A 23545-nucleotide genomic window follows, 5' to 3' on the forward strand; every position below is an offset into this window, starting at 1 on the left:
TTGGTCTTTACATAATATCAGAATCATCACCATCCTGTGCACAAGGATCAGAGAACCCATTATCCCTGATCACTGATCTTGCTGGTTGAGGCTACTGGAGGATGGAATCCAATATCAACCTGGGGGGCAAGGAATAGTTACCCATGTTTCTCATGACAAATCATAAATGGTTCAACAAAGATCTCTTCCATTTGAAAAGCCATTGGTTTGCATCATGGCATGGGACATCTTTTCTAGCAACATAAGCAAAGAGCATTCTTGGATGTGCAACACAAGTCTATGTGATCCTTTGAATCCTGGCCCATATTACAACATTCACTGCACAGATAAATATAACATATGCTGAAAACTCTTCTCCTGTTGCAAATGTGTTTAGATGCCACTTGCTGTGGCTGTCAGGGCTGCCACATATTCTTTGGTATTTCTCAATGTTGCCAACTTTTGCTGTTGTTTAAACATTTCTCTTCTGATGCTGGTCCTCCACCCACCCATAGAAAGAACCAATGACACTAATTCAGTATTAAGCCTGTATTAAGGCTGCATGAAAGAAAGGCGATCCCTCCCGCCTCTTACCACTCCTGCCTTTGGCAATATCTTTCTCAAAGTATTCTCTGCAAACAGAACTGCTTAACTTAAATTAGGACAAGGTCAAATATGTGCAAGTTGAATGATCATTTATTTATCTAGGTTTTTCTGTGGGTTTTCTGTTGTAGGCAGAAGCATTCCTTTGTTTTCTGTTTGTACGGCCTCCGATTGGGAAGACAAGCATGGATAGGGAGGTAAGCGATTAATTTTTGAGGGGAAATTTAAGATAATGGTTTTTTTTCCTTCATAATATTATTCATAAGAGTGACAGAATGGAAGCAGGCAGGCAGGCAGGCACTTTCCCCCTTTTTTCTGTTACTGAGAAGTGAAGGGGAATGATTAACGAGAATTGTAGACAATGTAGTACTAATAGAGAGAGGGGGACCCACAGAAGTTAAACAAAAGTGCCTTCAAGAATTTAGAGTATTCCCAGGGATCTATAGTAGAACCTCATTGTGCCTGTCTGCTGTTTCTATTTTTGATTAGATTTATAAACACAGCACCACATATTTTCATGTGGTTTTCTAGCCCAGGGGCAGAACGAGATTGACTGCACTGAAACTGTGAGGCTTGTGAATTTCGGGCAAGGGACAGAGTGAAATAAGTAGTGTAATTGTTTTTGTGGAGTGACCGTGGGACCTCCTCTGTTCTGAATTACACATGGTTCAACCCTTTGACCTAACCAACCTCGGCAGTGCCTGGTAGCTCTCCTAAAGCTGTGCTGAAAGGTCCTATCAGTGACATGTTGGAACATTATCTGTCATGCGAGATGTGTGCCAACAACCATATTAAACTACATTAATTACTACCGAGACTCATGTTTGTGACAGTCTCTGCCTCATTCAACCCATCATAGCAGTGCTTATTGTTTAAAGCAGAAATACAAATGGGCAGTTGGTTGAATCAAAACATAATGAAAGCATTCTGTTTTAAATTTACACTTTTAAAATATTGATTGATTTGTTTAAACCCTCTATTCTGCTCTTCTAGCACCCCATTCAGGGTGGTGAGTGCATTCTTATCAGTTACCCCATTTTTTAAATCAGCAATCTGATGTTGTTTTAAAAACAGCAAAATAAACAGATAAAATAAAAATGTGTTTGTCTTTTAATTGGGAAAGTGCATAATTCTACAATGATTATGTTTATTCCTCACTACTGTTTTAGAAGTATTTTTCACCAAATAAAACTTTATTTTTATTGTATGGATGTATCTGTATGGTAATTATATGTGTACATGCTATATATGCATTCAAACCAGAGTTATGTTGCTGGAAACAGTGCTTCCTAAGTTATCTGATATGGGAGGAGGGGGCTAGCATTGTTTTTTCCCCAATGCCATATTTGTGTCCCATGGGCTATAATTGGTTCTTTCATCATGGTAACTCTCCAGGGACGAACAGCTAATAGCTTGTGGACTGCTTGCATTTCATGGACCACCACTTTTCAGTAGCATTGGCCTAAAGAACTCTGGATTAAGTATATTAAATGAAAACAATAACTTGGAATAGGTTTATCTAGAGAAGCAATTTGGACCTGCAATTTTACGATAGCACTACTGTTTGGGAATATATTGAATAGCTGGAATGAACAGACCAATGTAATCATTTTGGCATATACATTGTATATTCTGTGTATCCTTTGTAGAGGTTCTGTACAATCTGTGCACCCCCCATATACAACATGAAGATAAATCCGTGGTTATTTAAATGGTTGCCTTAGCTCTTTGACAAAAAAATCTTTTCAAAAAGTTACTTTTAAAACCTTTAGTGCCAGCTTGTACAACAACAAGAACAATAACCATGGAACTACAGCATAATTGACTCCCCATCATGTGGCATATTCATACTTAGCTGTAAATTGTTCACTTTGCCTAAAAGCAGACAGGTGCAGATTTGCAAGCTGTTTCACTTCTAATGTTGTTGCTTAAAGAGACTGAGCGATAAGCCAGTGACTGGTTGCAAGTTGGAAGGTTCTCACTCTGAATGCATAAGGCAAAGTCTAAAGAGGGCTGAACTGTTATAGAAGACCAAGCACATTAGCAGGATTGACTCACAGGAGGAAGATGTATTACATTACATTAAAGTAAGATTCCAGCCATATTTCCCTAGGAAGATAGAGCTTTGGAAACCAGGTTCTGTTTTATGTTTAAAGAGTAATGCTCTCACTGAAGTGAATGAAAGCAGAAGCCATGGTACCTGTTCCTGTTTACCATCATTACACTCCTTGGAGCATTTCAAGCATTGTTAGGTTCCTGGAATCCTATCAGATTGACAATGCATTTCCAGCTCCTGCTTCTCTTTGGGCAGTATCCAGACAGGATCCCAAAGGTGGGGCATGGATGAAGTGTAAGAATCCATGGCAGATGAATCTGCTGAGCTGGCTTGCTGAATGTTTGTAACCGCTGTTCCCTTTAAGAACACCTAATTTAATTTCACGAAGGAGACACAACATGCCAGCCTGTGTCTCAGTCTAAGGTATGTGTTTCCTAAAAGGAACTAAAACTCTGTCATTCCAAAGGCTCTCTTCTTTTTGACTCCCAGCCTGCGTAGGGACTGCTGTCTGGAAGTGGTAACTTTAACTTTAACTCTAAGCCGGCTGATGAGGTCTGTCTGTGTGATCTTCGCCGAGCAGATAAGGGTAGGGAGACAGCTCAGAGCACAGCTTGTTTACAGCGGGACAGGAGAAAACAGCGAGACACAAATGCAGGCTGACGGTTTCATGAAGCACAATTGGTTGATCACAGATTCAATCTGACTGCCCTGAACTGAGCGATGATCCGTACAGTATGCAAAATTCACTTTCTTGCTGGTCTGTGCCCACCAGCCTCGCAGCAGCTTTCGCAGAACCCCTGAGCCATGGCTTTGAGTGGAACCAGAACTGAACATGGCTTTGTTGTACCCAATTCCTTCTGACAACAATCACATTCTTTTAAAAACTTCATAGGTTTTACTTGTCACTGGTTATAAATGAGAGGTTTTTGTTGCTGCGGCTGCTGCGGTGGCTGCTACCGCTGCTGCAATTCTGCCTTTTCACACAGACTTCATTACTGTGTTCTAGAATTAGTCTGCAAAAACATTGCAAATGCAAGCGTCCCCAAAAGGAAAACATATTTTATTCATTTCCTTCACTATTTAAACTATGGAGAGTTTGGCTCATTCTTCCAAAGAATGTGATTGCTCAGTAAAAATGCACAATCACATTAGATCGTAAGAACACAGTAAGTGTCAAACTGTCCCCATTAAAATATGCACTGTTAATTTAAAGGGGGAGAAAATGGAAATAATCTTTCGAGGTAATATTACACTTGAAAATCATGCCATTGTACAGCTGAGACAGACCATGGATTCTCTCTGCCAAGAAATCACAGGTTTGCACAGGAAAAGGCAAATGCTTAAAACAATTGAATTACAAGAGATCAGAATGCCATCATTCCAAAGCTCTGTACTTGTAATGCCATCAGTTCTCCCATCCTATCTCCTTTACAAACATGTAAATAAAACCACAATCTTGGCTACAGGGTACCAAAGTCAAGCTGCTGGAAGGTGGGGCAAAGAAATATATGTCACACTAAAAAAAAGATTCTGATTGCTTAGGCAATAATCCATACTCTGGCATGAAAAACACACACACCTGGCTGATATCTGAACTGAGCTATAGCTCCTCCCTCTGAACAGGTATAAGAGTAGCTGAGAGGTAAATTCAGTTCTCCAAAAACCTGTGTTCAGTTTTCCACCATTATGGCATAGTTGGGTTCTGGTTTTGCTATACTCTAGATATGGCAGGTGCATACTCTAGATATGGCAGGTGAAAATTAGGACAGAGTATTGAGTGACATACATTAGTATAGTGACTGTGAAATTACGATCTACATAGAACAGGTTGTGTAGCTTGTGTAAACCAAATTTATCAGTTTCCTTCAGTATGTGCAGGTGATTCCCGGAGATACTTAAAAAAAATTGTTGACAGTAGTCAAAGAAACACTTGTTTTAGTCTATTTCAACATAAAAAGGGAAGAGGTGGAAGAAAGGACTCTATATGCCTATTTTTCTTTTGAGCTTCCATGAATTTAAATCTCCTTTCTCAGGTGCACTGTAGGAGTAAATTATTTAAAATAATAATAATAATAATAATAATAATAATAATAATTTGCAGTATTTGTATACTACCCTTCTCAACTCCGAAGGGGACTCAGGGCTGTTCACAGTGTTAAAAGCACAGAGTATTTAATTACAGCTACATAGTTGTAGAGATAGGATTGGGGAGCTATTTTTTGTTTGCCTTCGAGTCATTTTTGACTTATGGCAACCCTAAAGTGAACCCACCATGGGATTTTTTTTAGAAATATTTGTTCAAAGGGATTTTATTTTGCCTTCCTCTGTGGCTGAGAGAGTGCAACTTGGTGCTAATTGTGACACTGGCCATAAACAGTTAAAGAATTGTTTAAAACGAAACAGGTCTGACAGGCAGCTGGCCTCCTAATATTGAAGTGTCAAAGCAATACATTCTGCTTACTAGGCCTGTCCGTTTTAGTTCATTAATTCGTTATTTCGTAATTTAATCGTTATTTTTACCATATCCGACGCGATTTCAAAACATATTTTCAAACCCGGAAGGGTTTAAAAATATCGAAACAGCAGCCCCATTTTTTTAACGAGCTTCAGCTCGTCTCGTTAATGGGATGGAGGCTGCTGTGCTGCTGGTGCCTGGGAGCCAATCCGGCGCTCCCAAGCACCCCAGCAGTAAATGGGGCGGGCGGGGCGAAGGGGCGGTGCGAGCAACACAGCTGGGAGGAGGAGGAGGAGGAGGAGGGCGCAGGAGCCGGAGCCGATTGGATGGCGCGCGCGCACACGCGCCATCCAATCGGCTCCGGCTCCTGCGCCCTCCTCCTCCTCCTCCCAGCTGTGTTGCAGGAAGTGCCAGGAGGAGGAGGAGGAGGAGGAGGAGGGCGCAGGAGCCGGAGCCGATGGGATGGCGCGCAAGTGCGCGCGCCATCCAATCGGCTCCGGCTCCTGCGCCCTCCTCCTCCTCCTCCTCCTCCCAGCTGTGTTGCAGGAAGTGCCAGGAGGAGGAGGAGGAGGAGGAGGAGGAGGCCGCAGGAGCCGGAGCCGATGGGATGGCGCGCGCGCGCGCGCGCGCCATCCCATCGGCTCCGGCTCCTGCGCCCTCCTCCTCCTCCTCCTCCTCCTCCTCCCAGCTGTGTTGCAGGAAGTGCCAGGAGGAGGAGGAGGAGGAGGAGGGAGCAGGAGCCGGAGCTGATCGGATGGCGCTCTTGCTGTGAGTTTTCAGGCTCTTTTGCCTGTGAGTTTTCAGGGCTGTATGTATGACCATGTTCCAGAAGCATTCTCTCCTGACATTTTGCCCACATCTATGGCAGGCATCCTCAGAGGTCTGTTGGAAACTAGGCAAATGGAGTTTCAGTTTATCTTAGGCCTGTTTGATCAAGAAAAAATTTGTTTCTAAAATGTTTTGTAAATATTTACGAAATTTCGTAAATAACAAAACATTTTTTTGGAAAGTTTTGTAAATATTTTAAATATCGAAACAAAAAAACACCCCAATTACAAATCGATTTTAGAAACAAATTTTTTCTTGATCAAACAGGCCTACTGCTTACCCAATGGTCAGTTCCCTTGAAGTAGAAACATTTTCTGATGGGATTTTTTTTTTGTGATCTGTGCAACGGTAATGGGAACTCATATAATAGTTTATGTAATTTGCCAAGAAATTATTATCTCTGATCATGTCACTGATCCAGATTTTACTATTTTAATATGTGAACACCCCCCCCCCCCCGCCCCACTTCCAGAACTGTTAGGGACTGATTCCTTGAACAAGACTGTACCGATGCTCCATGGCAGCTTCCCTGCTTTCTCTTCCTTATACAGGAGCTGCTAGTTTTGATTTCTGAAGCCCTAAATAATCTGAACCGTATATCTCTCTCATTATTTCTCCATTATGTTATGTCATAATCTTTTAGGCTGTCCAAAACCGCTGCATGCTTTTTAATAGTACTATCTGGAGGCCACTTTAAGATGTCAAACATAAGCAATCTTAGCATGAGACTTGCACTATACACACACACACACACACACACACATTTATTGTTTTTTTTATTTCAACTTTCCTTAAAGTGGCAAACATGATTCTCCTTAGTTTTATCTCTCTAGGAAATCTATGTGGTAGGCATCAGGTGTAATGTTTCATAAGAGATGTCCTCTATATGAGAATTGTGCAGTTTTTCTTTGTATGTAGACGAAACAAGATGCCAAAATCCTATATTTGGAAGTATGGGTCCTTGCTAAAGAAGGTAGTATATGCATCATGTATTTTATGAATGTGGGAGATACCTTAATTTCTACAGAAAAACACATGGCTGATAAATATTTATTTATTTATTTATTATTTAAACCATTTATATTTTGCCCTTCTCACCCCGAAGAGGACCCAGGGCTACTTCAATTTGATAGAACAGAAACTTGTTTATAGCTACTTCCCGATCATCAAGCCTGCATATCTTGAACTTCAACTACCAATGTTTTTGCCTTTTAGAAAGTATGACTAACATAGTAGCAGGAGTTTCATACCATTGTAACGATTATGGGTCCATCCTCTGGAATCTAGGGTTGTTCCTTATGGAGGTATTAAAATTATTTGCTCGGGAACTCTGTCATTGTACTTTAGGGGAGTAGAATGAAGCTCTCAAGGAGAAAATCCTAATCATCTTGCTAGTCTACAAGACCAAGGATTCCCTAAGACAGATGTTCATTGATCTAGGGCAGGAGTCTACAAACTTTTTAAACAGAGGGCCAGGTCACAGTCCCTCAAACTGTTGGAGGGCCGGATTATAATTTGAAAAAAGCATGAATGAATTCCTATGCACATTGCACATATCTTATTTGCAGTGCAAAAACCACTTAAAACAATGCAATAATTAAAATGAAGAACATTTTTAACAAATATAAATTTATTAGTATTTCAATGGGAAGTGTGGGTCTGCTTTTGGCTGATGAGATAGGAATGTTGTTGTTGTTCTGTGCTTTCAAGTTGTTACAAACTTAGGTTGACCCTAAGCAAGGGCCAGGTAAATGACCTTGGAGGGCCACATTCGGCCCCCGGGCCTTAGTTTGAGGACCCCTGATCTAGGGGGAAAGGTTAAGGCAGCCACCTTCCAGTACTTTGTTTCCCAAATGAATTGGGGCATCTTTTTAAAACAAAAACCAAGTCACACATAAACACATACACATAGGAGATCTTAGTCACAGAGCTCCTTGTATATGAACTTTTGGTTCATGATCACAGTGCTGTTTGCTTTCTGCATGTGTTGGACTACAGCCTCTGGTTCCAAGTCAACCATGGTATATTGGTTGGATTATGGGAAATGCCATCCAACAGATGTGGAAGTCATGGGAATGTTAACATCTTCTTTAGCCCTTAGATGTTCTTCACAGGTGAAAAACATCTTGCCTTGAAGGCACACCAAATATCAAGGATACTTAACTCATGTTGTAATTCTGACCTAATGTTCAACATGATGCCTAAGACATTAAGGGAGTCACATACCAATTGTATTTGAATTGGTTCACCATGATGAGTCATAAGTGTTAAACAGATTGCGACTTATATTAACTTTTTAAAATATTCTAATTCCTTCAATTTTATTTTTAAAAGAAGAGATTTAAAGCAAAGTAAAAAAAAATTGGCAAATACAGGTTACTTAATACACCAAATAATTTAAGGTATTGTCGAAGCTTTCATGGCCGGAAGCACTGGGTTGTTGTAGGTTTTTCGGGCTATATGGCCATGGTCTAGAGGCATTCTCTCCTGACGTTTCGCCTGCATCTATGGCAAGCATCCTCAGAGGTAGTGAGTTTTTGTGACCTCACCACCTCTGAGGATGCTTGCCATAGATGCAGGCGAAACGTCAGGAGAGAATGCCTCTAGACCATGGCCATATAGCCCGAAAAACCTACAACAACCCAAATAATTTAAGGATGATGGTGCACTTCAAACATTTGGAAATCTAAAAATCTTTAAAAAATGGATTGAAAAAATAGAACATCTATCCCACTTTTCTCTTTCTTTTATGTAAATGTCTTAGCTTGCCTCTGTGACACCATACTATCACTTAAAATCAGAAGTCATTTGAATTATAGTTTAATTATTTTGACAGATTTATTGAGACTATGGAATAAGTCTTTTTATTCTTATACTTTCCCCTTTTTCCTGCCATACTAAGTAAAACACAGGAACTAGATGTAATCAATTACAGTAAATATTGCTGTTTCCATACTAGCATTTCTGAACAAGTAGCACACTCAATATTATACTACCCTTGGTTTTATATAAGTGAAATCTTTTAGTTTATTTTAGTTCACAAACAATACAACCATTGGTTTAGGGTACCCCATTCAAGTTTGTGTTAAGGCTTGAGGGCAAAAGTTTTGAGCTGTTTTCTGGGTCACATAAAATAGATTGTGGAAGCAGAAAGGATGGGAAGAATAGGTATGGTGTGCAATTCCGGTTTCTTAGTCAAAGTGACCTCAATGAATTGTCTTCTCTAAGAATGACTGCTTTCTAGCTCTGTTTTTGCTGTGATTCTTTCTAGCTCGGTTTTTGCTGTGATTATTCATTTGCTGTCACCAGAAGTCCCCTTTTTCCATGTTTCTCTTCTCCTTATGGAGCAGAGGCATGGGCAATGTTGATTCTACCCATTCCTTTTGCTTCTTATACTCAATGATTGCACAAAGGATCCTTCTACACTGTCCTTATATCCTGGGATCTGATCCCAGATTATCTCTTTATCCCAGATTATATGGTAGTGGAGACTCATACAGTCCAGTTAAAGGCAGATAATCTCGGATCGGATCCTGACATGTAAGGATAGTGCAGAAGGGGCTAAAGAAGGCAGGGAAGCAAGTGACAACAGAGGAGTAGCAGAGATAAGGGATTCTGGAAATTGGTGGTAGGTCCCTTGGCAAGGAATGGGCTGTGGCAGGTATCTGACTGTACCAAATGTTGGTGCTTGATGCACTACATGGCAGGAGTGTGGATCATGCTTCTCTCCAAATATTTTAGGATTACAGTTCCCAACATTTCTTACCATTGACCATGCTATACAAAATAGCTGGGAACTATAGTCTCACAATAGCCAGATTGCCACCATTGGTATATGTTCATGAAAAGGATAAATGGTACAATGTACCATTTGTGGTTCTCACGTATCGACCTAGTAAATTATCTCTTCAGTACCTTAGCTGAGCATGATTCTTGTTGCATCTGCTTTCACTCTTTAAGTCAGTAAAGTATAAAGTGGACCTAGAAAAAGAACAGACTCCAATTTCTCTGAAATTTGGGATATCATTAAATTATCCCTTTGCTGAAAATGTACTTAAATGAGATGAGATCAATTTGAAAATCATAAATTAGTCTAAAACTCAGAAATCTTCTTGGTCTAAAACCCAAAAGCTACCTTGGAGTCTTCATTAAGACCAATTTAAATGTAGAAAATAGTGGAGAAACATTAATTATTGGTGATGGGTGCATACTATTTCATACTGAAAGCAGTTTACATTAGAAGTACAAGCAGTTTACATTAGAAGTACATTAGAAAAAATACAAATCAATAGGCTGCTGGATCTCCATATGTATGGGTTTAACTTTTTCTGAATTGGTTATTAGCAGATGTGATGATTATGTTCTCTCTTAAGAATCTGTAGATCCTTGAGGGTGACTCTATGGTCAATGTTTACCCCAAAAGAGCAAACCCAATGTGGCTACTTTTACTGGATGGCTGGGTGCCCTATAGTGACCTCAGCAGAAATGACTTCAGCCATAAGGCTTTGTTTGGGAAGCTACTTCCGGTTGGTGAAGCTGCGGTGGTGAGTCTCAGGACAGTGCACCAGTGCTAATGTACTGTTAGCCTGGATGGCCACGTGGATTGCAAAATGCCTTTGGGGCACTACCTCACCAATACATCCAGATCTCCTATGGTATATCTGCCTGGGTAGCTCCAGAGTAGATTGCTCCAGATTATTTCACCTGGTAGAGGTAGTTATAGTCTATTATTGCCTTCATGAACTCAAAGGTAAGACTCATCTGATCCTCTAGTTATTGAATGGCAGCTCCCAGAATTCTTCTCTATTGGATATGCTGGCAAGACTGCTGGAAGGGTCATTCCAGCTATATCTAGAGGACCAAATAATTCCCATCTCTCTATATATGCTGTCTTCCTGATTTGGTATTGTTTTTGGTGGTAGTAAGCCATCTTGAGTCACCTTCGGGTTCGAGAAAGGCAGGTTAGAAATATTGTAAATAAATAATAAATAAATTCGATAAAGCATAGTGATAGTACAAATGACCATTTTCTTGGTATAGTAAAGTATGTACTTGATGCAACATGACCCTGAAGAAACAAAAGGGAATAAAAATACATTTAGCCTTACAAATAAGTAGGTGTTTGGAGAAAACTTTCCTATATGCGTGCCTGCTCCAGAGAATGTCTCCACTGAATGCTGAATCCAAGGGCAAGTGTTCCGTTGATAATGATTCTTTGTATTAATTATAATTGATTTATTTTTGAAAAGAAGTATTTTAGCATGACCTTCATTTGGCATTTGTCTTAACTTTTCTTCTACTGTTTTTATTTAATTCTTCCACTTCTGTTGTTCAATTAGTGTTTGACCCCTTTAGCAGAGATGTAAATTAAATGACATTTCAATGCCATCCCGTATTTAAAACACTGTGTTAGTTGTGGATCATAAAGGGTGATCTTCGTTCTTAAGCTAATTTATTCATTTAACAATTTCCCTCCAGAAGTTCCAGCAGAAGGCTCTGAAACAAACTAAGCAGAAGAAATCCAAGTCGGCTGAATTTCTGATGGGTGAGCCTTGCTTGATGAGTTATTGCTCATAATTTGTGTAAGGATTAATTAACTAATTACAGACAAATGGCTGTGGGCGAAATTTTGCTCTTGCTTGTCAGGGTGCAATTTGTAATTATTTTAATCATTTATCCCCCCCCTTTTTTATTTTAATAAAGAGTTAATTTTAACCTAATTCTGTTTTGGTGCCATTTGATGCTGATAACACTCAAGCCTTTCAGTAAAGGAATTAGTAGATAGAATTTTCTGCTTGTCACTGTCTCGGGTGCTCATCTGACCTTGTTGCATTTTCCCCCAATAGGAGAAAACGAGGGAGTTGCAACAGAAGGTATTACAAATCCAGTTTTTAACATCAGCAGTATAAACCTTTCAGCATATCAGACTTCAGAGGTGGATGTTATTCGATGTGACAAGACGGATAGCACCCTTGTAGCTTGCCAACAAAAACTCAAGCAGCAAGCCCGGTCTGAACCAAGAGGTGAGACTTCACTCTTGATCATCATCCAATTGAATGACAGTGGTTCTGTTCTTGGTCTAACCTGTGCATTCCATGGGATGTACCAGACGTTCCTCTTGCATTCCTCAGAAGGAACTACCTTGGAAACCAGGAAGGTTAAAACTGGAAAGCACAAAATGATTGCTGCAAATGTCTGATGTTAAAATGTCTGAAGATCTTTCTTTCTTTGTTCCCCCCATTGCCAGCCACATTCTTGTTAGAGAAAAGTAATACAAAGGCATCCTACATCAACAGATAAGATGGACTGAAAGCAAAATAGAATGATTTAAGTAGCATTAACTCATAATATATACATCAATTAGATGACAGAAAACATTTGCAACAGGAATCTGCATTCTGGTTGTCAATGCATTTTATTGTGTGTCTTCAGGTAGTTCCTGATTTTTTTTTCTGTGTCAGAAGCGACTTGAGAAACTGCAAATTGCTTCTGGTGTGTGAGAATTGGTTGTCTGCAAGGACGTTGCCCAGGGACACCCAGATGTTTTACCATCTTGTGGGAGGCTTCTCTCATGTCCCCACATGGGAAGCTGGAGCTGACAGACAGGAGCTCCCCAATCTCACAGATATGAACCACCAACCTTCAGGTCATCATTTCAGCTGGCACAAGGGTTTAACCCATAGTGCCACCACGGCTCCATGAATTAGTTCCTGAAGTAGGCCAGTCTTAAGGCTAGTCTATCATTTTCCTGGTAAGATTTGTTCAGTGGAGATTTGTTTTTGACTTCTTTTGAGGTTAAGAGAGTGTGACTTTCCCAAGGTCACCCAGTGAGTTTCCATGGTTGAGTAGAAATTTGGACCCTAGGCTTCAGAGTTGTAGCCATTATACCATGTTGACTCTCAGATGATGCAGAGACAGATAGAAAGAGAGGTTGGAATGCATTATTGTAACCTATGTATATTACAATTTGCAAATCTCAGTCTTGGGAGAAAGAAACAGGATAAAAAGAATGATGATGATGATGATGACAAAGTGATGATATAGTCATTGAGGATTTATTCTTTTGTTAGTATGACATCAGCAGCATCTCTTTCAGTATGGATGAGTCCCTTGTCTGCAGCTTTTGCACGTGTTTAATCCTCAATATTTGTATTATGGCTTCTCAAGTATGTCAGAAGCACTTCATATGATCCAACTTCACAGCCCTATATTTGCTATAGAAATACTGAAGCTAAGAGGCCGGGGCTTATCTCAGGCCACCAAATTATGTGCATGGTTAAGATGATACTGAAATTAGAAACTTGCCAACTCATATTTGTGTAGCACAATCTTGTACATATTTACTCATATGTGAATGCTGCTGTACTTAGTTTATTCTCTTGAAAATATGCGGTAGGTTTTATCCGTAGCCATTACACTTCAATAGCCTCTGTATTAGGAGTGAAAAACACTCATTCAACTCGGAATGAAGGGCTTTACTTTTGTGATATAGTACCTATAAATCTTTGTCCCTAGTTGATGTGGGAAAATGAAAAGGTTTTTTGGCTGCTTGGCAAGCCAAGTAGAACTACTATGATCTCTTTCCTAGGAGTCAGGTATTAGCTTATATGTAAGCAGAAGGCACTAAATTCATTCCCTGACATTTCCAGCTTTTTAAAATGGATAATAGGTGAAATTAGAGAGCTCTGCCCAAATCTGTGGAAAGCCATTGACAGTTAGAACTGATATTACTGTGGTAGGCAAAGGAAATATATACATCTAATATAAAGCAGCTTCCCGTGTTCTTCCTTTGTTTATTAAAAAATTGAAAATATATTTCTCATTTTGTTATGAGATTTTTATATTTTTGTTATGAAATTTCAGGGCAGCAAATGGTTAAAACAATATTAAGAATTTAAATTATAATCAATAATATAAAGAAGCTGAAGACATATTAAAGAGCTTAAAGAAGTAAAAAGCTCATCAAAGGCTAAAACAATTAGAAGAATGCACACATTCTTTATAATGATGCAATGCTTTCTATATTACATAAATAAATGATAAAATTGGCTTTGAAAGCTTTAATAGAAATCCGTCTTGACATGGTTTTGAAAAACCAATGCTGGCATCATTTGGGCCTTTAAGGGGAAGGCATTCCACAAATGAGGTGCCACTGCCAAGAAGGCCCTCTTCTATGCCTTCCCCTCTTGTGTGCCCCCACCCCCCACCCATAGAACACACAAGGAATTCTTCAATAGATTTCAGTTTATGGATAGACATATACAGGGAAAATTACTCATTCATGTTTCAAGGTCCTTAGATCTTTAAAACTTTGAATGTCATCAGTAGTACCACTGGAGATATTATGTGGAGATGAACCCACAATACAGCAGCTAAATGTGAGACAAATACACAGGGCAAAAAATAATGGGACCTCACAGCAAGTCCAAACACAGACCTGTCAGTCCCAGTAAATAGTCCCCTTCTGTGTTGACATCTTCATTTGTACTGGAATTTGGAAATCTGCAAGATTGACAAGAGACATCCAGCAGAAGCTTACTTTAAAAAAAAATGGACCTTCCAAGATGCGCTGGACCTCATATGTGCTCATACAGATATCTAAATGTACACATAAGCAGATTTCATATTATCTCTCCTTACCCTACTGTAAATTCAAACTCTGTCTAATTTTATAAAGATCAGAAAAAAGGAATGGTTGCAGAGAGTTCTCATAGGAATTGTGCTTCCATTTAGCCACCTGTGTGTCCTGTTTGTACTCCCATTTAGCCACCTGTTTGTCTGTGGCTCTATTTGTTTACAGCCTAGATCAGCTGTTTCAGGATTTTAAAGTGTGGACATATGCTGGAACAGTCCACACTAGTGTTTACAAACACTAGTGTTTTCCTTGGCTGCATTGATGTACAGTCATATGAATATGCACCTTTTTTTGGGGCAAAAATTGGGTTTTAAGAACATTTTTAACATGTGTTTTTCAGCTATGAATCCAAATCAGCACACATGTTTTGTGAAACGTCATTTATTTATAATTTATTTATTTACAGCATTTATATTCCACCCTTCTCACCCTGAAGGGAACTCAGGATGGATCACAACACACACACATGGAAAACATTCAGTGCCATTTTAGACATACAGGACAGACAAACAGATAGAGGTATATCTGCATTCTCCAGCTTCGGCGCCTGGAGGTTATGCTCAATTCCAGCCACAGGGGGGTGCTGTTGCCCTATCCACTATGATGGCGAGTTCTTTGATTTTGCTTCTTGTTCTTTGTTCGCTGGCATTTTATGGTGCCGTAAAACACCTCCCCAATTAAGCAATGCCAAATTTCTCTACTCACAGCTCAGTTGTTTTCGAACTGCTTAGGTGGACAGTGAGCTGGGCTGATGGTCAGGTGCTCACTCTGACTTGGAGTGGAGAAAGAGATCAGACCAAGCGCGATCGCAATGGCAAACTGGAGTGATAGCCACTTCCCTTCCCCTTTTTCCAGTTTCTTCCTCATTTTAGTGCATGTATAGTAGGGCCATCAAAGTTTCGCAAAAAAATCTTTAGACAAACTGAAGATGAATTCTACAGCTGAGTGTAATTTCAATCACAACTAATCCATCTTTTGATATTAAATGACTGAAAACCTTAGCCCCTATGCCTGCAATACATGAAGAATGCCTTATGCAGAATACCTTGTTTATTTTCGAATGTTATTATTCCAGCTGAGAAATTGCACTCCAGTTAGCCAAAATATTTTAGGGAAAATTCAAACAGAAAATTAAAGAAATCTCATTCCATTCAAGTCCAATTTAATAAGATGTCCCACGGATGGCTAAATGAGAGATTCCAAAATTCTTAGTTTCTCTGCCATCGTGCTGTTTTTCTCTCTCTTGCTTGTCAATACAATTTTACCTTGTAGCAATTCCTTGCCTTTAAGCACATCCCAGGCTTTTCTTGTGGATTTAAATTTTTGATAGTTAAACCACTTAATAAAAGCTGCATCAGCTAATAGTGTTTATTAACGAGCTCCATTAACACCAGCAAGTATTATTTTCTCATACATGATTCAACCCACGGCAGTTCCACAGAAAAGCCAGCAGGTCTTATACTGGCACAATGCCCTCTGCTGCCTGCAGTAAAAAAGCACTGCCAACAGAACTATACAGTGCAAAATAAGACTGACTTGACAAACAGCAGCAGATGCAGTCCATTTCCCAAGGAGGGATATAGCAAGCAGGCTAGATGGCAGAGAATTTGATTCTGCCTAGGCTCCTGAATATTATCAGGCGCCTGTCAACAACACTGACAATTTAAAGCAGATTTAAATGTCTGGACCTGAGCATATCTCAGTTTTTCTTGTGACGGTTCCACTTCCAAATGCATTGGGGGAATTATTGTCAGAATCTTGAATGTGGAAAGTTAACAGGCCAGGTAAAAATTGGAGGTGAAAAGTTTTTTTCCTCTGGCAGCTTGGTAAAGTGGACTTCTGTGATGTCACTGGAGGAAGGAAAGGAAGGAAGGAAAATGAAAGGAAAGTAGAAGGGAGGGAGGAAGAAGGGAGGGGGAAAAGTAAAGAAGGGAAGAAAATAAGGAAGTGAAAGAAAGGATATGCGGGGAGAAAAAAAGAAAGAAGGGATGAAAGCAGGGGAGCAGCAGCCTCTGGGATATCAGGGCAACTGCTGCTATGTATGCTCCTGTTCAATAAAGATCTACCATCCTGTAACTTAAAAACTATTCGACCTAGTTCTATGGGGTCATGAAGGCTGCAGTTTTGCAAGGCTTGAGCCTTCTCTTCCAAAGAGTGTGGATGCCTCATCAAACTACAAATCCCAGGATTACATAGCAGTTAGCATAATTAAATTACAGATGACACCCCTCAAATAGGATCTCCAGGTGCTCCTGAAGCAGCTTCCTCTGTTGCTTTGGTTTAGCACTAAGATCACCCTATTATATGAGGAGTCCCTGGTGGCGCAGTAGGACTGAAGACCAACAGGTCACAGGTTCGAATCTGGGGAGAGGTGGATGAGCTCCCTCTATCAACTCCATCTCCTCATGCGGGGACATGAGAGAAGCCTCCCACAAGGATGATTAAAAACATCAAATCATCCGGGCGTCCTCTGGGCAATGTCCTTGCAGACGGCCAATTCTCTCACACCAGAAGCGACTTGTAGTTTCTCAAGTCGCTCCTGACACCCAAAAAAACCACACAAAAAAACAAAAAAACCTGTTATGTGAATGTAATGTGCACTCTGATTTTGGCATGATAATTTGGCCAAACAAGGTAAGCACTGGATGCGAGTAAATACAGTAATTGTACATGGGATTCTAACTAGGGTTTTCATACAATTTTATACATTGGTGAGATGCTGTTTTTTATGCCTTATCATAAGATCAGTATGCATTGTATCACCTATAATCTCATGAGAACAGTAGTTTCAGACTTCTAGGCTATGTCATTGCGCAGTATTAGGTAAAAAAACATTTCAAAAGTGATAAAGGGAAGCATTCAAACTGATTGGGAGGAGCTAGCTTTCTGTGGTGTGATGAGTCAAAGTGCAGTGTTTTCAGATCATAAGAATCATAACAAGTGGATGTGATGGGTATGAATACAGTATGCAGTCTTAAACAAATATGGGATGCATACTGATATAAATGGATTATTTCCCAATTATGATAAGGTCCTAAAACTCTCATCAGCCCTGACGCCTATTTTCATTGGCAAGAGATTTTGGGCACTCCAATAGCATTTGCTTTGTTCAGAGATTCAAGCTGAAAGGCTTTTGTTTCTCTTTCATGCTTTTTTTTTTTTGCTTGATAAATGTGTGAGCAGACTCAAAGAAATTCACTAATATAAGAATCATTGTATGAAGCACTTATGGCAAGCTTGTCCCCTTATTTCCTTGACAACTTTTGAGGAAGCCTTCCTTGCAAGCTCGGCTCATTCAGGAGCCTGGAATACTCTTTGATAGGAATTTTCCTATTATAGACCCCATCTACACTGGCATATAATCCAGTTTGTACTGCATTATAATTGACAGTGTGGACTGATATTTTAAATTGAATCACATCGAACGGGATTGTATGAGTCTACCCTCTCATATAATCCAGTTCAATGGCGTTTGTCAACAACAATGACAATTTAAAGCAGTCAGAAATTGTCTTATATGGCACTGTAGATGGGATCTACAAATTCAGTATACTTGTTGTTGAGTGCCTTCATATTATTCCTGACATATGGCAACCCTAAGGTGACAACATCAGTAGGTTTTCTTGGCGAGGTTTGTTCATAAGGGTCTTGCCTTATCCTTCCTCTGAGGCTGAGAGAGTATGACTTGCCCAAAATCACCCAGTGGGTTTCCATGGCTGAGTTGGGATCTAAACCCTAACTTCTACCGTCATAGCTTAGCACTGAGCACTAAAATCACCATACCAAACAGAAAGCCACTCACTCAGTAGGCTTACCTTCCTAGAAATAAATCCCATTGTACTCCATAAATCTTCTGAGTTAGTTTGCACTTTATAAACTACTAGCTGTCCCCTGCCACACGTTGCTGTGGCCCAGTCTGTGTAAATGTGTTTTGTGCATGTATATGTGTGTGTGTATATTTGTGTATATATGTGGTTTTGCACATGAATTGTAATGTATTTTTTGGCTTTTTAAATCTATTTTGTTGTGTTTTTATCAGTGTTTTTATGAGTGATGGTTACTTGTTGGCCTGATAGGTGTATTGTGTCCAAATTTGGTGTCAATTCGCCCAGTAGTTTTTGAGTTATATTAATTCCACAAACGAACATTACATTTTTATTTATATAGATATAGTTCAAGCATTCAAAGGCCACATTCCTCCCAAAGTGGAGGGGAAGCATCCACCACGAGGAGGAAAATGTTTTTTGGGTAGTTCCATTGGAACTACGCAAAAAACATTTTCCTCCTTGTGGTGGATGCTTCCCCTCCACTTTGGGAGGAATGTGGGTAGTTCCATTGGAACTACCCACAGTTTCTTCCCCTTTTCCCCATATGATGAGGAAAAGGCAGCGGGTCAATGTGTGTTGCCTCTCTATCTTCCATATGATTGGGAATAGGGTGCCAACGCATCCTATCTTGTCTCCTCTATATGCTGAGGAAAGGAGGGAGGGCGCACAGGGCACCACGAGGCACCCTGCACACCTTCCCTTTAGCCAGCAACTGCTGGTGCAATGGCACAGCCCCCAAGAGCGATTTGAAGAGGTCCCTAGGTATGAATAGTTTTTGATGCCTCAGTTTCTAAATATCTGAGAAACGAAAGAAAATTTCACAGAGGGAGATGGGGGTCAATATTCATATATATATATATCCCCCTCCCAGCTACATCCCTCCTGGCTACATCCTTATTTACCCTATTTCTGGATTCTAATTATTCAGTTAACATTAAATCATTCAAAAGACAGTTTAGCATCATATCTAATTGAATCCCAAATTTTTACATATATCAGAAAAACTATTACAAGGTTTACAAGCTTCTTCATAATTACGTGAAGAGACCATTGTTCATTTCTAAATGTATAAACACATTTACAAGAGTTCTTAAAGATGCTGAATTTGGCTTCTGTTGTAATGTTAACAGCATGTTAATGTTTAGTGTAACTGCTTGTTTATATGTGCAATGTAAAGAAGCATAACACAGATTTCTCAGTGGACCTCTTCATTTGCATGTTATATGCTTTCAGATATTTAATTAGTAATTAGTTGGCAATCTATTCATGGATTCACGTAATTAGTGAATGCTTATGATGGTTACCTAACAGAGATGTTCACAAATTTTAAAATTTTGGGAAACAAATCAACAATAAATGAACAATTATTTTATGTGTGAGCCCTTCTCTAGTATTCTGTAGAAAATTTAAAAATAAGATAGCCTTTGGCAACAAGCATATAATGAATAGCCATTTTTTGAAAAATGTGATGGAGACTACACAGGAAATCTTCTCTGGAAATTTCATTCTTGCAACCCAATGATGACTGAATGATACAATAAAGATAAATTGTAAATCATCAAAGGCTGGATCTTCACTATATCCTTCCACACTGCCCTATATCCCAGGATCTGATCCCAGATTATCTGCTTTGAGCTGGATTATATTCATCTACACTGTCAGATAATCTGGGATCAAATCCTGGGATATAGGGCAGTGTGGAAGGAAATAGAATATAGGGCAGTGTGAAATGAATCCAAAAGGGTTTTTTTCCTCTCCATTTTAGGAGAGCTGAACTCTGACATTCAAAATAGTTTATTGGGATGAATGCTAGCTCAAATTAAACTAACTCATGACCAATTCAGCTCAGGGTTTTGAAGTAATGCATCTTCCGTAACATAGTTTATTTTTCAGTAACAATGGTATCAAGGCCATTATTCTTAAAAGTAATGTATCATCTGGTAGCATGAGTTCATTTTTAGTGTGGAAAGAAAAGTTTCTCATCACTCCTCAAACTTTATAGGATTGTTCTCTAAAAAAAAAAAAATCATTTTTGGTTATTGTAATAGGTTAACTGTATTTTATTGCACATTTGAATACACATTTAATGTTTTTAAATAATTAAAAGGTCATAAAGCCAACCCTTTCCAAAGAGCAGCAGAATTATTTTTTCTGTAAGAAGCAACTAATACTAGAATGGCTTGTATTCCTTTCCTAAACAATAAGTGAAACATTTATTTTAAAAATCTATGTGCATGGTCTTGGTAAAGCTAATTTCAAATGTGTGTTACCTAGGAATTTATGTCTACAATACAATACTGTTTTAACAACTTTATCTCTGTGATACAGCTGCCATCAAAATAATTTCTCCTTCTCCAATACCACAATGGAAACATGTGGAAACACTGTCCATCTATGAGTGTTGGGTAAAGGCAGGCTAACAATGCATTTAAAGAAATGTCATGATGCTGATACCAGAACAACTAGAAATGTGGAACAATGCAAGGAGGGTGAAGGAGGCCTTTGTTTCAGTGAGATAAGGCAAAAGATCTTGTGAGGATTAGAAACTGAATATTGCATCCAGTCTAATATCCTATTAGACACGTTGACTGTGTTTTGTGTGTTCTGTTGTTTGTCACTTTGTACTTCAGAGTACTTTCAAAATATGTAATACATTGCATGTATAAAAGGACTATTCTATACTTATACAAAATTTAGGAAATGTATGCTTATAAGCAAACTTCCTGGTGAACATTTGAAACTAGATAAGAAACAGCATGTGCAAAATATATTATATACATGGTGCCGGATAGAGAAAACTAGTGCTAGGAAGCATACATACAGCATTCTTTGGCCTATATGAAATCCCTTTATGCCATGTTTTTTTACCTCTGTTGTTTAGGGAGTGCAAAGAGTTTCCCACTGTGTGTTGGTCGTAACCTTGCAGAACTTGAGTCTGCAAAAGGTTAAGTTTGGCACCCATTCATTTAGAATTAAGGCTACCTCTTTTGCCATGGGGCTGGGTCCTCAGCCTATCCAACATATGGGCATTAGAAATCTTTGGCTTTCAAGATGTATGTGTGTCTGATCAAGTTTGAATTGTGTCTTTTTAACAACTGTTGTTATACTGTTAGGGTTTAGATGCTTTTTTGAGAGGCGATGGGTCTTAATCTGCAGCCATAGTATGGTATGCCAGGCCTAAAGTTGCCATTTTGTGGCTCAACTGGGGTTGAACATGACTGCCACAGTGGAGTGGCTTGGGAAAAGAGGCCTTCGTTTGAATGATTTGTTCACTCTTTTGTTTGAGGAGCACACTGGGCATCTTTCTTGTGTTTTAGTCATTTGTTTTGGTAGGAATTACTTGGGCATGCTTAAGTCTAGGGGATGCATAATTTCCATACATTCGGACCACGTTGCTTGGAGATATGCTGGTTTGTCAAATTTGGTGTAGTGAAGGGGATCTCCAATGTCTTGACAGAATCTGGAAGAGGGATAGCAGAGAGGTTTGGAATGCTTTGCACAATGGGTGGCGTCACTTTCTTGCACATCCTAACATTAATTTTTTGCTAAAGGGCTAATGCCATTCACCTTTCAGAAGAAGGCAGCTTGATCTTCCTGGGAGACCTGCAATGGGGTGAGCTTGGAGGGGGGGGGGGAGGGACTAAGCAGACGCCTGTCCCTTGTCCATGACAGGTGCTTCAGAGTTCTGTGTACCCTTTTTGTGAAAGATAAGATTCTGGAATGGCCTCCATAGATCCTGGCATTCAGGGGTAAGTGAAGAAGGAGTCTACCTTGAGAAGCTTTCACTCATTCTTATAAAGTTTTGCGAATTTATTGGGAGTGCCCTGGGTTTACCTTTCAGAAAGTGGCCAGATGAGAGTTAACTCAATTATTAGCTTTCTGTTGGGGCTGAGATTTTGCAAGAGGGAAGGTTGAGGGGGTAGTCTAGGGTAGACACCCCTTTTTTGTGTTAGGGGCATCATGAGAAACTGCAAGTCGTTTCTGATGTGAGAGAATTGGCCATCTGCAAGGATGTTGCCCAAGATATTCCTGGATTTTTGATGTTTTACCATCCTTGTGGGAGGCTTTTCTCATGTCCCCATATAAAAAGTTGGAGCTGACAGAGGGTGCTCAACCCGCTCTCACTATATTCAAACCACTTACCTATATGTCAGCAGCCCTGCTGGCACAAGGGTTTAACCCATTGCATCATGGGGGGCTCCTGGGTAGACACCTGACCTCAGTTGAATCTGTATCAGGTTGCTTTCCCGTCTTGTGCTTTCAGAGGCAATCAACTTAAATAGGAAATGGGTCAAATAAAGTGGCCCTTATTTAACCCAACATTTTGTATATGGTTTCATTATTTTACGGTTGCTCATCAATACCATTCATAGCTCTGAAGGATCCATATAGAGATACACATTGCCATTTTCTCTTTTAATACTCAAGTGAATTATTCTGCCAACATCTGAAAGAGAGCGTGTTTCCACACTGCTTGGTGCTAGAGGAAAACAATTACACTGAATAAGGTGGACTAGCTCTGTTATTGCGCTACATAAGACTTTGATTACATACTGCCAAGATTCATACCAGCCTCGTAGTTGTTGACAGATAAAGTAACAAAAATGAAACTCATTTATTTTTTCTTTATTGAGACCTCAAGGTAAAGCAAATTTTCAGGTCTTGTAGTTACTGCATGGAAAGAACAGAGACTGACAGTCAAAGTATGCCGGTCCAGAAATCTAAATTAAACCTAGTTTCATATCAGAGTTTCATTTAGTTCCTGAAAGGAGCTGCTGCCTGGATTATTTTTGTTAAACCTAAAACAAATATACTGTGGATTGCTGCAGTGTGTCTTGGATATGTTATCTTTGTCATACATCTGGTGCTTGTATACCGGTACTTTCTTTTCTTCCACTTTGCTCTTAAAGATATATATATATATATATATATATATATATATATATGAAACTATAAACTACTGTCTTATTTGTTAACCTATTCCCATAATATAAAATCCAAATATCTATTCTCTTTTTATGTATTTGTCTATGGCGCAAAGTTGTTTAAAATTGAACTGGCTTTTTTCATTACTAAAATGCACATTACAGGAAACTATTTTTGGCTATAAAGCATCACACATGTAAATGACATAATGCCTTCTTGACCAAGAGTGAACCTTT

At 39.4% G+C, this 23545-nt stretch overlaps 1 protein-coding gene across 1 annotated transcript in view; it reads left to right on the forward strand.

The window, feature by feature from the left end:
• The first annotated feature begins 726 nt into the window (after positions 1 to 726).
• Positions 727 to 23545, forward strand: part of LOC132774583 (uncharacterized) — a 196708-nt gene continuing 173889 nt past the window's right edge. The window contains exons 1-3 of the mRNA XM_067467513.1: positions 727 to 779; positions 11400 to 11466; positions 11768 to 11944. Coding sequence (XP_067323614.1) covers positions 768 to 779; positions 11400 to 11466; positions 11768 to 11944 — 256 coding nt within the window. The 5' untranslated portion in view covers positions 727 to 767. The remainder of the gene's footprint in view (positions 780 to 11399; positions 11467 to 11767; positions 11945 to 23545) is intronic.

Source organism: Anolis sagrei, chromosome 4 (genome assembly GCF_037176765.1).
Source record: "Anolis sagrei isolate rAnoSag1 chromosome 4, rAnoSag1.mat, whole genome shotgun sequence".
Lineage (NCBI taxonomy): Eukaryota > Metazoa > Chordata > Lepidosauria > Squamata > Dactyloidae > Anolis > Anolis sagrei.